The following is a 15,021-nucleotide window of genomic DNA, read 5'->3' as shown; positions in this document are numbered from 1 at the left end:
ATAACCCGTGTGACTGAGTCACGGAGCGCCGGATGCTCATTAACGATCCGTCCTTAAATCTTTGACACGTTTGGGTCTCTGCTGATGTGGAACGATGATGTCAGCAGCAGAGAGCTCGTCGTGCTGCGGTGGGTCATTGTGCAATTGTTTCAGTTCAAACCTCTTTTTGTTTTTACTCTAAATGAGTCACAGCAGCACTTCCTTCAACCCGATGATGATGATAGTGGTGATGATGATGGTGATATGAATGAATCATAAAACAGTTCACTCACAGCCACGTCGTTGCTTTATATACGTCACAAACTACATCTTCACTTTTACAAACTAAAACATTCAAATATTTTACAGAAGTTTACAACAGGAGATGAAAACAGATCAGAGACGTTCGAGTCACACAAAACTTTTCAGCTTCTTTTTTTTTTTTTCCTTTTAGACATTTTTAAGTGCTGATCATAGAAAGTGCAGCAGATGAACCGTCACACACAGCGGACATTCAAACACTTTGTTTTGTTCTGTTTCTATGGTTACAGCTGTGGGCGGAGCCAGAAAAAGACACATTTCACTAGTCAACACAACAGCTTTGATACAACTTTACATCAGATTAAAAATGCATAAACACTATTTCACAAGTTTTTGTTTTGTCCACTTTTTTGCGAAGTGTTCAGCAAAGACTTTCATCTTCCAAAATACGACCACGTGTGGCATTTTTACAGGCAGAAATTATGCACAGCCTGGAAGGAATTCACATCTAATTAACCTATGGCTAAGCCCCGCCCTCAACGTGATGAGCCAATCACAGTGCGTATAGCCATTCCCATACACTGGGACATTCTCTGCCTGGACGTCCATTGAAATGCATTACATAAAGTCAGTTTTGTATTTTGTATTTTTACACTTTAAACCACATCTCAAGCGAGAAAAGTGTCTCCTTTGGATAAAGTTGTGTGGTAACGTTAGACCACAACATCAACTCAACGTGAATAAGATTAACAATGATGTCTACATCTGTTCTAAGGTAAGTCAACATTGTGTTTGAGGCAACATATTGTCACTTTGCTGGAAAGAAATATAAAGTTATCTTTAACATCTCTAGCTAACGTTAGCTAAAGTTAGCCTAACGTTAGCTCCTAGCTGCGTTGTTCATCATGTCACCTTGTTTGCTGGGAGTTCATTAGCCTATTTTGTTCTAGTTTTGTACTTTGGTGATGGTACATCATTGTTAGCTGTTGTCCAAAGGGCTCTAGTTAAGCTAACGTGAACTTCTGGAGCTTAGCTTCATTAACTTATCTGTAATGGCAGAGATAACAAAGGTTGGCAAACGTTATGCTGAATGATTCAGTGTAAATACTGTAGCACCAAACTAACGGAGAGACACTCTTGGTAAAGATGGTAAAAAGGCCGTTATCCTTTTCTCATATTCTGAGCCAAAAACCTTAACTTCAGTGGCACTTTAACTTGTTGTCTTTGATGGTGACGGCAACCAGATGCGGTTCACAAGCGTACACTGTGACCTGTAAATGTTGGCTTGTAATTTAAGCTTTTCATCGACCTTCTCAACAATAAAATGATGAATATATCCCTCCAATGCGTAGTTTAGGCCCTTTTGGTTACTTCTCAATGACATCTGATCGTTATGTCTCCAAAAATCATCAACTGCCTCCTGTGAAATGCCGTGTACTGTGACACCTGCCATAGCGCCGGGCACTGAATGTTGATAGTTTGTCTGAGTGAGTGGAGGGGGCGTGGCTTAGCCATAGGTCAATTGCGTCTGTACATTAACTTTCCATGTAATTCACTCACATTATATTTGGCGCCCCCTCTGGACCGGAGTAACGTGAAAACTAAGACAGATTTCTTATCCAGTTCAAAGAGACACTTTGTGTGACCAGTGTAAATAAACGTAGAAGATCGTGTCTGGATTTAATCTGAATTTGAGACATTTGAAATGACAAAAGTGTAAATATACAAACATTATAAACATTTTCTCACAGTCTAATAAAAGGAAAACAGGATTGTCACAGTAGCTCCTATTTACAACAGTATGTACACACATTTATTGTGCACACACACACACACACACACACACAAAGGGTCTTTTTTGTCATGTGAATTAATTGCTGGTTTCGGTATTGTCATGTGAATCTTTTCCATTAACACAGCTTCATCAACATTACAGGCGGCAATATTTTAAAGGAGCAGTTCTGTGTTTTTTCTCTGGACGTCTTTCAGCAGCTGAACATGAACTTGTTTGTCTCCAGATTCCTGTTTTCAGTTTTTAGGGCGATCGACTGTGTGACGAAACTCACACAGACGCTACAGTTTTCACACACACTCGCAAAAACACATTAGCTGGACACACACACACACACACACACACACACACAAACAGACAGACATAAAGCTCAGCAGCATTTGGTGAAACATTTGGTAAATGTTTGGTAACACAAAGCTGTAAATCGTGTCGTATTTCAAAATAAAAGCTGCTGAATTAACTCATAATGTGTGTGTGTGTGTGTGTTTGTGTAGGTGTGTGTGTTTGTGTGCTCTGGCAAGAAGCTCGGCTTGACCAAAGAGAGTGGAAGATGTTTAAATCCAACACAGTTCTCAAGTGTCTTCTTCTTTCCTCGTTTGCTTTGATCTGTCCTTTAACTTTTTCTCGGCTTCACTTTCTCTGCTACATTTGCTACCACACAGTCCCGTCAGTCTGCAGTGTATCTGTATCTGTGTGTGTGTGTGTATCTGTATCTGTGTGTGTGTGTGTTCAAAACGAAGTCTTTGACTCACCTGCCAAAAGTCCTGGTATAGCGCCCCCTGTGGCGTTCATTTCGACACCAGTGGCTATCTGGGACAAAACACACAACAGAATCGGGGTTTGCTAGTGGGGTCAGGGCTGAGCAGAAACCTCCGAGGCTTAAAACCAAAGCCAATACTGAAGAGCCAAAAACTGCAGTTCCTCTAATGTCCACTAGGGGCTGGCTCCAAGAGCGAGTCAGTCCCCACAGACCTCCATGTTAAAACTTCACAGCAGAAATAAACTTGTTTACAGCCTGGTTAAAAAACTGCTTTGGTCTCTGTAGCTGATTTCAACAATCGTCACAACTGTACCGCAGATTAATTTTTATATAACTCACCTCTTTACATTTTATTAAGGATTAAAGTTACGTATAATAAAGGGCGTGGCCACTTTAAGTGACAGCTGGGTGCCGTCTGTTGACGAGATACTACCACGGTGTAGCTGTAGCTGTTGCTTTTTCAGTGTTTTCAGTTCATTTGCATATTTTTGCCACCTAAAAAAAATCTTACTCAACGTTTGGTTGTACCTGAGGCTCTAAGGAGTCTAACGTTTGCAGTAAGCACATTTTATCTTAATGGTTTTAAGCTTGTTTTTCACTGGTGAAAATTAGCATGAGCATTATGTGAGAGCCTGTTTACACTTGGTATTAACATGCGAGACACATCGAACAGATGTTCAGATTTTGTTACCGCCCTTTGCACAGTTATTATGTTCACACGTTTCTTAGGTGTTCCGCAGAATGCTAGCTGCTCACGTTAGCAGTTGTATCAGTACACGCGACACTTGGTCCAACTCAACGTAAAATGGGCAAAGCTGTAGGGCATTAGCATGCTATCACCAAATCAACCATCATGTCCTGCACCAATGACATAGTCCTTGTTGGGGACGCATCGGGACAGTGTTAGTGTTTATACTACAAAATATACGTGGTCAAATGCGTCCAAGACCACCTCAGCGAGTGGTTTGAGTGATCAGATCACATCACGTCTTTGTGGTTGTTTAGACTTGTATTTAGCGCTGTCCACTCGTGAACAGATCATCCAAGACGCACGTTAATATCAGGTCTAAACAGGCTGTGAATGCACTGTGCTAAGTAAGCTAGCAGCTAGCATTTGAGAGTTAGCTCCACCCTCTTGTCCAAATATGGTCACTTCTGGCTCCAAAAATCTAAAATGGCGACCACCGAAATACCGAACTCGAGGCTTCAAAATTGGAGTCCACAAATGAATTGGTGCCGTCAGGATTTTGGATGCTCACTGTGGTTGGATATCTTTGTTGCATGTCATTTCCTCTTTGTCTTTTCTCACTTCCTGTCATCTTTCCACAGTGTCCTTCACAATAAAAGCAAAATTAATTCCCCCAAAATACTAAAAAACAGACTGAGTCTAACTGATGAGCTCAGCTGAGTCTCTGATTCGTTGTTTAGAACTTTGGCAGGTGAGAACTTTAGACCTCGTGTGTGTGTGTGTGTGTGTGTTTCAGTCTATTGATGAGGAACAACAAACACCACTGAATGTTGTGTCTCGCTCCTTCCTCTTCCTCGCTCCTCCTCCTCTTCCTCCTTCATGCCTCCAACTGCCACCAGCGCCTGCGTCGAGTCACACGACTGTTTCTCTGCGTCCTCATCATATGTTGAATCCGTCATGTTCGGCCTCGACCTTCCTCCAGCTCCTCCTCTTCCTCCTCCTCCTCTGCAGAGTCTAGGAACCGCCACGGTCCCACAGGTGCGTTTGGCCAGTGCCGCCAGCTCCTGTCGGGCGAGCGGGTTGAACAGGATGTAGAGCAGCGGGTTGACGCAGGCCGGCAGTGGAGCCACAAGCAGGAGCACGCCCTTCGCTGCTTCCGGCCCGGCGGTGGAGAGGCGCAGCAGGGAGGAGAAGGAGAGGAAGGCGACGGGGAGGTAGAGGAGGCAGTCGGAGAAGAGCAGCCAGGCTACGTGTCGAGTCAACGCCACCTCCTCCTCAGCAGCGGGCGGAGCTTTGTTGGCCCGACAGTAAAGGTGAGTGTAGGAGAGCGTCATGAGGAGGAAACACAACGAGTCGAGGAGCACCAGGGAGACGGAGAAAGCCAGGGTGGACGAGGAGGAGGAGGACGGCAGCGGCAAACAGAGGGAGGTGCTGCTGTGTCCGGCCACCAGGGGGGGCAGCGTGATGGCCAGGCCCAACAGGAAGCACAGACAGATGGCCAGACGGACAGAGAGCGGTGAAGAGTAGCGATCTGCAGAGAGACAAGACATCAGACTGAGTTCTCTCAATGTGTGTGTGTGTGTGTGTGTGTGCGCGCGCTTAGTTTCTCACCGTTGTGTCCGTCAGGTTTGTGGCGGCGTGCGGCGGCGGCCAGGCATCGTTCCAGAGCTGCGACGGTGAGCAGGAAGAGACCAGTCTGTGACGCAAACACACACAGGAAGCCGCTGAGGCGACACAGGAAGCTGCTCTCCCACCTCGCTCCGTACCTGCAACACACACACAAAATCCATGAGCTTTTATTTTGAAAGTTTTTTCTTTGTGGCGTTGTTTTTGTGGATTTCATTACATCTCAACAAAGAGGGTAAATTATATAAATTATACAGACTATAAAAATATTTTTAAAAATGTGCTCATCACAGATCAAAGTGGTAAAAGGATTCATTTTAGGATCAAACTTTAACATCAGTTCAGTCTCATTACAGCGACATTTAACAGCTACTAAATGGACCTGGTGGTGACATCATAGGTTCAGTCGCTGCTTTCAACAAGCTGTCTTTAAAATGTTCAGAGAAAAAATGACATAATTTTTATTGTTTCCAAACTGTCTGAACTGTTTTTAACGATGTTGTATATTAAAGAAAACCACATTTTACTCTGTATCTTCTAATATTGTCTAATTATTGAAAAATATGTTAAATGTCTGAGTCTATTTCCACAAGAATAGATTTTTTCACATTGTCTCATTCTGTCCCCGAGCACTCCCAAACTTCCCACAGTTCCCACCGTCAGATTACATTTCACTAAAATCGTATTCATTTGATTTCATGTGACGGATAAACTTTGTCAAATTGTTCCCAGAAATGCCAGAATTTAGAGTCCTTTGAAATCTGCAGACTCCCACAGAGCTCCACAACAGTTTCCAGTGTCCGAGGGCATCATCAGTAGAGGTGAGCCAATCTCCAGTTTTGCCAGTCTGGTGTACGAACTTAAACCAATTTGATTTAACGCAAACCAGCTCAGCTGACATTTGTCATTATGACACGTTCTGTCAAGTTAAAAAGTAGCCCAGCAACCTGTGCAGATGGCCAGGGGTGGAGCAAATCATCAATGGAATCGATGATGGAAATTTGTCAATTTTCAAACATGCATTGGCTCATCGCAATAAATTAAGCTGCTGACAAAAGCGTGGACTCCACCAGAGAACAAGGTGCAGCTGAAAGCCTCGTCTACAAAGTGAAAATGAGTTCCTACAGGAGAACAACACCTGAAGTGAAAACATCCTGTAGCATGATTATGTTCTACTTGGGAGCGTCTTCTGAGCCAAGTACAGAAAATTCAGTATACCAGTCCAGACCAGTCTAGCTTTTAATATTAAACTGGTTTTAAAAAGTTTTACACCAGCCCAACCCCAACTGTCAGAGTCCCCACTAACAACAGCCTCCCGAGTCCTCAGCGTCCCTCTGATCTGATTTTGTACCTCCAGAAGCTTCCAAACGTCCAGGCGTCCACCGCCGCCAACCACCCACTCCACACTCCCATCAGGCCGTTCACCAGGGCCAGCAGACCAATCAGCAGCTTGGGTGGCGTCACTGCGGCGGTGGGGGAAAAGAAGACTGACAGGACGACCAGGCTGTTGCTGACCAATGAGAGCGCGGCAATGAGCCACACCCCTCCACGGATCAACCAGCTGCCGAGCAGATGGAGGCAGGGGCGGAACGGACCTGGAGGACGATTAAACCAAATATCAGTTTACTTCACAGTAAACAAATAATCAATGGATTCATGCTGTGTTTAAAATGTGATTAATCTCGACTGTCACAGAGACACATTAACAAATTACTCCAGTCTGAGATCTCTGAGCTGAACTCTCAAAGTCTGAGTCAAGTAAAATCAGTGATGTCTGTCGAAACACATTAAACAAGTCAGAAAATACTTGTTGGAAACATGTGAGGACACTGAGAACTCCACAAAAAATGCATTTTAAGTCCTGTGTGTGATTTATCCTGGCTTCATATGAGCAGAGGAAATCTCTGCTAGCTGCGAGGCTAATTTATACAATGTAAAATGCCATAGGCTTGTGCTAATAACGTTAGCATGTTGTATTTGTTTGGAAAACGTGTTTAGTATAAGACAGTTGTTTTGTCAGTGAACCTTGTGAGCTGTAATGGAGCTGAATTTGTAACGTTACCTTTGTTAAATGTTGCTGTTGTCCCTGGATTTATATGAGAAGAGGAAATCTCTGCTAGCTGCTAGGCTAATTTATACAATGTAAAATGCCATAGGCTTGTGCTAATAACGTTAGCATGTTGTATTTGTGGGGAAAATGTGTCCAGATAAAGACAAGTGTTTGTCTGTGAATGCTGCGAGTTATAGTGAAGCTGATTTGTGTTTGAAACTGTCTCTATTAAGCCATGTTTAATGTGTGTTTAATGTGTGTTTAATGTGTTTAAAGTGTGTTTAATATGTGTTTAATGTATGTTTACTGTGTTTAATATGTGTTTAATGTGTGTTTACTGTGTTTAATATGTGTTTAATGTATGTTTACTGTTTAAAGTGTGTTTAAAGTGTCTTAAATGTGTGTATACTGTTTAATGTGTTTACTGTATTTAAAGTGTGTTCAATGTGTGTTTAAAGTGTGTTTAATGTGTATTTACTGTGTTTAAAGTGTGTTCAATGTGTGTTTAAAGTGTGTTTAATGTGTGTTTACTGTATTTAAAGTGTGTTTAATGTGTGTTTAAAGTGTGTTTAATGTGTGTTTAATGTGTATTTACTGTGTTTAAAGTGTGTTCAATGTGTGTTTAAAGTGTGTTTAATGTGTGTTTACTGTGTTTAAAGTGTGTTCAATGTGTGTTTAAAGTGTGTTTAATGTGTGTTTACTGTGTTTAAAGTGTGCTTAATGTATGTTTACTGTTTAAAGTGTTTAAAGTGTGCTTAATGTATGTTTACTGTTTAAAGTGTTTAAAGTGTCTTAAATGTGTGTTTACTGTTTAATGTGTTTACTGTATTTAAAGTGTGTTTAATGTGTGTTTAGTTTGTGTTTAAAGTGTTTGAAGTAAACTTAAATAATGTTTAAGTATAACAGCAAAATCTCATCAGAAATAATTCTTAAAGTGTTCAAGACGTACATGTAATGTATATGTTGAAGTGTACTGACAGGTGTGTGTGTGTGTGTGTGTGTGTGTGTGTGTGTGTGTGTGTGTGTGTGTGTGTGTGTTACCTGGCGCAGGGCTGCAGTGGACCGAGTGTTGAAGTTTGGGTTCATCTTCAAACTCCAGCAGGAAATCCTCCCAGTCCTGATCTACTGCAGACACATAGCCAGGAGAGCCTCAGTTTTACTAAGACTTTTATTTTGAAATACCATCTTTATATTATATGAGAAACGGTTATGTTGCAGTTTTAGTTTTGGTGTCACCTTGGCTGGAGAGGACGGAGGTTTCTCTGCCAGCAGAGTCTGCTGCCTCCTCTTTCTCCCAGGATGAACCTCCACCTCCTCCTCCTCTTCTCTCACAGGAGACGAAGGCACAGCACTGGAAGGCGTAGGGCAGCTCCATCACCCTGAACACATACAAACAAACAAACAAACAAACAAACCCTTTCACTTATTTACAGTGGTGGAGGAAGAACTGTAACTTGGGTAAAAGTTAAATCCGGCTGAATCACAGCGGCCATGTTTGGATAGCTGCTGTGATTCAGGACAACAGGAGGTGGAGGGTGTATTCTGGCCTGTGATTGGGTGGAGGAAGGTATTTGGTTGGCCGCTGTAAACTAATCAGAGTGTCAGTGATGTCATCCACCCTTGCGGCAGCCATGTTGGAGGTCTGGCGTCACCAGCAGGCAGTGTTTTGTTTTCATGTCTCAGTGGTGGTCAGTGATTCGTAGGTTAACTGGAGTGTGTCCTAATAAACTAATGCTTTCATCTGTTTATGTGTGTGTGTGTGTGTGTGTGTGTGTGTCCACCTGACTCGGGGCAGCTCCTCTCGTGGTATTAGCTCCATCAGCTGTGTGTTTCCAGCCAATCGCAGGTGAGTTAAACTCTGCAGACCAGTCAGAGGCAGAGACGACAGCTGATTGGACGACAGGTCGCTGCAGAGAGACACAGACAGGAAGACATATATGACATTAAGTACATGTTTTCTACCTGATGTCTAACTCCAGGATGTTTCCATGTTTCCACCAGGCTCCAAGTAAGTGCGCCGGGCTTTGAAGACAATTTTTGTAGCGGCCAAACTGCAGTACTGCAACTTCTGGGGTCTGTCAATTGACTTACACTGACAAAGAGCCAGCAGTGCTGTATCCAGTGCTCCTAATACATCCATGTTTCCACAGTATTGAACAGTGATGGAAAGTAACTAAGTACTCAAGTACAGTTTTGATGTACTTCACTTGAGAATGTCCATTTCATGCTACTCTATACATGTCTTCCACGACATCTCAGAGGCAAATATTGTCCTTCCTACCTCACTATATTTATTTGACACCTCTAGTTACTACTATGAACTACTTAAAGGGATAGTGCACCCAAAAATGTAAATTCAGCCATTATCTACTCACCCATATGCCGAGGGAGGCTCAGGTGAAGAGTCCTCACATCACTTGCAGAGATCCAAGGGGAGAGGAGGTAGCAACACAACTCCACCTAATGGAGGCTGACGGCGCCCCAGATTCAAACGTCCAAAAACACATCATTGAAACCACAAAATATCTCCATACTGCTCGTCCGTAGTGATCCAAGTGTCCTGAAGCCCCGACATAAAAAGTTAACAGTCAGAGCTACAGGCTACAATGAGGCTAAAAACAGAGTTCAAATGAGGTTTTTCCAAACAACTTTTTATGTCGGGGCTTCAGGACACTTGGATCACTACGGACGAGCAGTATGGAGATATTTTGTGGTTTCAATGATGTGTTTTTGGATGTTTGAATCTGGGGCGCCGTCAGCCTCCATTAGGTGGAGTTGTGTTGCTACCTCCTCTCCCCTTGGATCTCTGCAAGTGATGTGAGGACTCTAAAACTTCACCTGAGCCTCCCTCGGCATATGGGTGAGTAGATAATGGCTGAATTTTTGGGTGCACTATCCCTTTAAGCCAGGCAGGGGAAAGCCAGATTCTCCGAAAATGAGCAGTCGTCATTATTTTGGTCTTAACCGCTCTATTTCATCATAAACAACCAGAAATGGGGCTCAAAGTGCAAAATACCGGACTTCAGTGAAGATAACGTTGTCACAAAAAGGCTCAGAAGTCAATAACACGCTCACTGACAGATTCAGCGTCTTTGTGTTTTTCAATGAGCTTCACCAGAGAATATTCAGTTGGCGCTCATTGTTCTCTATGAAATTTACTGCATGTGATGTAATGTAGCCCTGGTGTGTTTTATATGGTGTGAGCCTTATGCCTGACCCTATTTAAAAAGTAGATCTGGTGTGTAGGATTTATGATGGTGAGGCTGTAGATTGAAACCAACTGAAATTTGTCCTTTGTGCGAAGTGTTTAGGAGGACTACAGTGACTGACGGAGAAAACATGAATGGCTCTATCTAAAGCAGGTGTTTGGTTTGTCCATCCTGGGCTACAACATGGTGGAGACCATGGAAGAGGACCCGCTCCATATGTAGGTATAAACAGGTAACGAAAACACTAAAATTCTTAGTATCAGGTGATTCACGTGACGCCCCTGCCTCTGTCTCGGAGGATGTTGTGGTCAACCTCATCAGGCAGCTGGCTGACATGGGAGGGCGTCGCCTTGATGAAGCTCACCTGGGCCTTCCAGCCTGAAAAAGCTGCCTCATGTTTTCACGACAGCAGACGTCCACCCTGTACTGCTGCACTCATGCACGGCTTTCATGACTGACCGTGCTGAGCGACACACTCCGTTGGTTACTTAAGTCATTCTTAGTTTGATAAATCCTGGTTGTTCTTCCCCAGTCGTTTGTGTGACCTCCTACTTGTCACATTCACTGACCCAGCTTGACACATTAAACAATATTATATCACATATCTGCCAATAAATCCCTTAAACCCGACACACTGAACCTTTAAACGCAACATTACTCGTCAGCAGTCGAGGCAGTCTGACCTTGTGTGCTTTTATTAATTTGGCGTGCAGTTAACACACCAGTCCTAATTTGATTTTAATGAAATCTCAGCTGGCTCCTGGTGTCGTTCACCACTGTTCTGGAAGAAGGAAATAAGTGCAGCGACAGGCGAACCTGCTTTATAAGTGCAGTGTTTTCTTTTTAAATAAGTGTGCGGTGGATCTAACTGATGCCGACGTGATGAGCGGTTCATGTGGAGTCTGAGTGAGTGACTGATAAATATCTGGAGAAGTTGGCAAACTGGTGAATATTTAAAGGAACATTAAATTGTTAAATTTGCAAATGGAGTTTGGTGAAACACTTAAATCCCTGATTTTTTTTCCCTGCTCTGTGATTCAATCAACGAACCGATGGAAACCCAAACCAGATTTTTTTTACGTGTAATAATACATTTTATTTGTTTGTTTGTTTCTCCAAACCAATTCAGCAGATCTGAGGTCAAAACCACAGCAGCTCGTTTCACGTGTTAGTGCTCAGCGCTTGTTTCGTAACATAGTAAAGACACTTTGGTGATGAGGTGGTTGTCACGGTTACGTAGTTTGGTTACTCACAGTTTGATGAGAACAGGCAGAGCAGAGAAAGAGTTCGGCTTCACTGAAGTCAGCCGGTTCCACGATAAGTCGCTACAGAGAGAAGAAGAAGAAGAAGAAGAAGAAGAAGAAGAAGAAGAAGAAGAGAGGATGTTAAACCAGAAACCTTTCAGTCACAAATCAACTGCCGCCCAGTTTGAGTGTATTTAATCTCCCAGTAACCTCTGGGTGCTGACCTGATACTGTGCAGGCATGTCAGCACAGATTAACCACGGGGTTCACTTTAACAGCCACTCTTTGTTTGTGATCCCAGTTTAAAAGAATGTGTGTGTTTAATACTCTTATTTCTATAATCTGATAATAACACAAGTCATAATGTTCAGAAAGGCGTGACACAGAGCGGTGGAAGGACAACACTGCTGAAATGTACTTGCTTAAAAATAAAAAGTACACCGGTGGTGGTGAAATGTTGCTGTGTACATTTAACCAAGTGCTTTACTGAAGAACAACTCTGAGGTAGCTGTACTTGAGTATTTCCATTTTACTGTATCCTTCTACTTCACTACACTTTGTCAGTCAGTATTGTACCTTTTACTATACAATGTTTATTTGACAATTTTCTACATTACATGCTCCTCGCAGATTCAGATTACTGAAGGGATACCTCGCTGATTTTCAACCAGCTTTGTCTCATAACAACGTGGCTGGTGTGTGTAAATAAACCGTGGTAAAGTTCCCTCCATGTTGACAGCATCCAGGGGCCGTATCTTACAAAGCTTCCTGGTACAAATAGTTGCTCCTAGTGATGAAACTCAAACAAAAAAAAAAACAAAAAAAAAAAAAGAATTTTCCCTTAAAGTTCAGACTAGGTCCTTGTTAAGATAAAAGTTCTTCTAACAGTGTGTTTACACCGGGCGCGAGTAAAATATTCGCCTCACTCTACTCGCGCGAGTTTGACCGCTGGAATATTTGTTTTTACTCGCGACATTCACGCAAGTCATTCGCGCAAGTAATAGACAAGTATGCCGGCCGGAAAGCAAGCTACATCGGTTGTGCTAACTGGGGCTAATGCTAGCGCTAACTTTGTTGATAGAAACGTACAGCTGATAGTTGGAATCAATTTTCAAAACTTACCAGGCAGACCGACCTCCTCACTCACTTTCCTCCACGCCAGGTCTTTCTTGATCCGAAACTTATAATTTGGGGACGTAACGTCATAACGCTCAGGGTGGCCACAAACAGCTATTATTAGCTTGTCCTCCATTTTCGGAACAATGCGGGGCAGGGGTGGGCGGGACAGCAGCACGTCAGTGACGTCGGTGACGACAGGAAAATCTCAACGCTGATAGGCTGCCCCGACACAGCATCAAGCAAATATTTCGCTCAAGTTCAATATTTTGAACTTGAGCGAAGAGGCGAATGACACAAATTTCGCACGTTCCCTCCATTCGCGCCGTCGGCACAAATCCACGTCTATTCGCGTCTTTTCCATTTACTTCGTATGTAATCTTATCGCGCGAAAAATTCGCCTTGCGCCCGGTGTGAACACACTGTAATGTTGATAAAAGACTCAACTTGACTTTGACTTCATGACTTGAGACTTGACTTGGGCTTGAGACAGATGACTCGAAAGGACTTGGCTTTAATTCAGTATTAAAGGCACGCTAAGCACCGTTGGGCGTCACTTCTGTTTACGTTCAACAATGTTTTCAAACACAACAGAGCTAGCTGGGCTGCCTACAGAGACCGGACTTTTTCACAGCATATTCAGAGGACACGTAGCTAGCGGATCGTGAGGAGATGTTCGCTGTATGTGACATATGACTTGCTTGACCTGAGCAATGACTCGACTTGACTTGCTTGACCTGAGAAATAACTCGACTTGACTTGCTTGACCTGAGCAATGACTCGACTTGACTTGCTTGAGTCTCACCCAAACTAACTTGTGACTTGCACATGTGTGACTTTCCCCAATATCTGAGTAACGGTGTCGACCACAGCTCCTCACTAAGGTAAAAGTTTCTGTCCCTTCCTCGCTCTGAGTTGCTCTGAGAACTTTCCTAAATCACTCCTGAGCTAAGACTCCTTACTAAAAGTTTTAACTTAGCAGCTCTCTGAGAGGATTCTCAGAATGTCTGTCAATGCGGCCCCTGATCTCCAAGCTCATTTCCGAGCTCAAATCCACTGGATGAAGTAAATTTTTTTGCAGGCTCTTGGACTGTTGCTCCACTGTATCACCCGCCACCACGGATACAAAGAGTCCAGAAGCAGATCAAGAATAAGAAACGCCCCCCCTTTCTCTCTCAAACTCAGATCAAACAGACTGAATGGTGAAACTCAGCAGTGTTGATCAAATATAAACAAGGATTATGTTATTGTGTAACCTGTTTCAGGTCTCAAATATTTTTGTTTTGAGCACCCACTGGCAGAAATACAAATCGTCGCCTATGGCTGAAACTCTCGTAAGTTTCCTCTAATGCTAGCCGTCTTGATGAGCACTGTTCTCTCACCAGTCCACCTAGCACTAGTCTCCCACAGCTGGAGCTACCTCCACACTTCAGTTTAGTGCTTTGTCAGCGCTGGAGAAACCGAGCAGGGAGCGAGGCCAGATCCAGAATTACTCAGTGAGGGACAAAGAGCAGATCTGCTCCCAGCCTCTGTTCAGGAGGCTGTTTTTACATTTTATGCTGAAAACCATGTTAAATAAAACATGAATGATAGCAGAGTATTTTAAAGACTCTAAAATGTGTATGAGGGGAAATGAAGGTAACAGATCTGAGTACTTGTTGCTCCAGTGTTTCAGCACCAGTCGTAGTATTTCTGTGCAGATTCCTGACTCTGAGCCAAACTATGGCATCATACCTGTCGACCACCTGGACCTGTGTGTGTCTCCATGTGGAAGTGTTTAAGGAGGGCATCTTCGGATCGCTGCTCAGGATCTCCAGCCTAATTAAACTCTGTGTGTATGTGTGTGTGTGTGTGTGTGTGTGCTCTTACAGCGAGCGTAGTGACATCAGACCGTGGAAGGTGTTCTCCTCCAGTTCCTCGATCTCGTTATGGTGCAGATCACTGCAACAAACACACGCACACACACACACACACACACACACACACATTAGCTCTGATATTTCCATTACATCACGTTTATCAATCTGTTTTACGGCGCACAGAGTTTTTTTTTCAGAGCAATCTGATTGGTCAAACATGGACTACAACGGTGCTAATTATTCCCACAATGCACAGCTGGCTGTACTTTGTTGGTTGCTATGGTAACTGTTAAGAACACTACAGTGAGTTTAGAGCAGATAAGTTAGGTGTGTGTGTGTGTGTATAAGACGTTACAGGTCTGAAAATCAGGCACCTGAACCTGTCGGTGAGATCGTATCTGTGGTGACGAAAGAGTTAAACAAAAATAAAAATTAAA

General features: G+C 43.2%; 1 protein-coding gene across 6 annotated transcripts in view; it reads right to left on the bottom strand.

Moving 5' to 3' along the window:
- The window catches only part of LOC125882625 (leucine-rich repeat-containing G-protein coupled receptor 5-like), an 80,390-nt gene continuing 65,369 nt past the window's right edge, over positions 1–15,021 (bottom strand). For 4 of the 6 annotated variants that reach the window (XM_049566422.1, XM_049566421.1, XM_049566423.1 and 1 more), the window contains 8 exons: positions 14,595–14,666; positions 11,619–11,690; positions 8,938–9,063; positions 8,393–8,535; positions 8,198–8,281; positions 6,458–6,701; positions 5,092–5,246; positions 1–5,011 (listed from right to left, as the gene is read on the bottom strand). In XM_049566422.1, coding sequence (XP_049422379.1) covers positions 4,278–5,011; positions 5,092–5,246; positions 6,458–6,701; positions 8,198–8,281; positions 8,393–8,535; positions 8,938–9,063; positions 11,619–11,690; positions 14,595–14,666 — 1,630 coding nt within the window. In that variant the 3' untranslated portion in view covers positions 1–4,277. The remainder of the gene's footprint in view (positions 5,012–5,091; positions 5,247–6,457; positions 6,702–8,197; positions 8,282–8,392; positions 8,536–8,937; positions 9,064–11,618; positions 11,691–14,594; positions 14,667–15,021) is intronic. The other 2 variants (XM_049566419.1, XM_049566420.1) reach the window with 2 other exon arrangements.

This window comes from Epinephelus fuscoguttatus, linkage group LG22 (genome assembly GCF_011397635.1).
Source record: "Epinephelus fuscoguttatus linkage group LG22, E.fuscoguttatus.final_Chr_v1".
NCBI lineage: Eukaryota > Metazoa > Chordata > Actinopteri > Perciformes > Serranidae > Epinephelus > Epinephelus fuscoguttatus.
The sequence above is the reverse complement of the archived record's forward strand: the minus strand, read 5'-3'. Positions and strand labels throughout refer to the sequence as shown.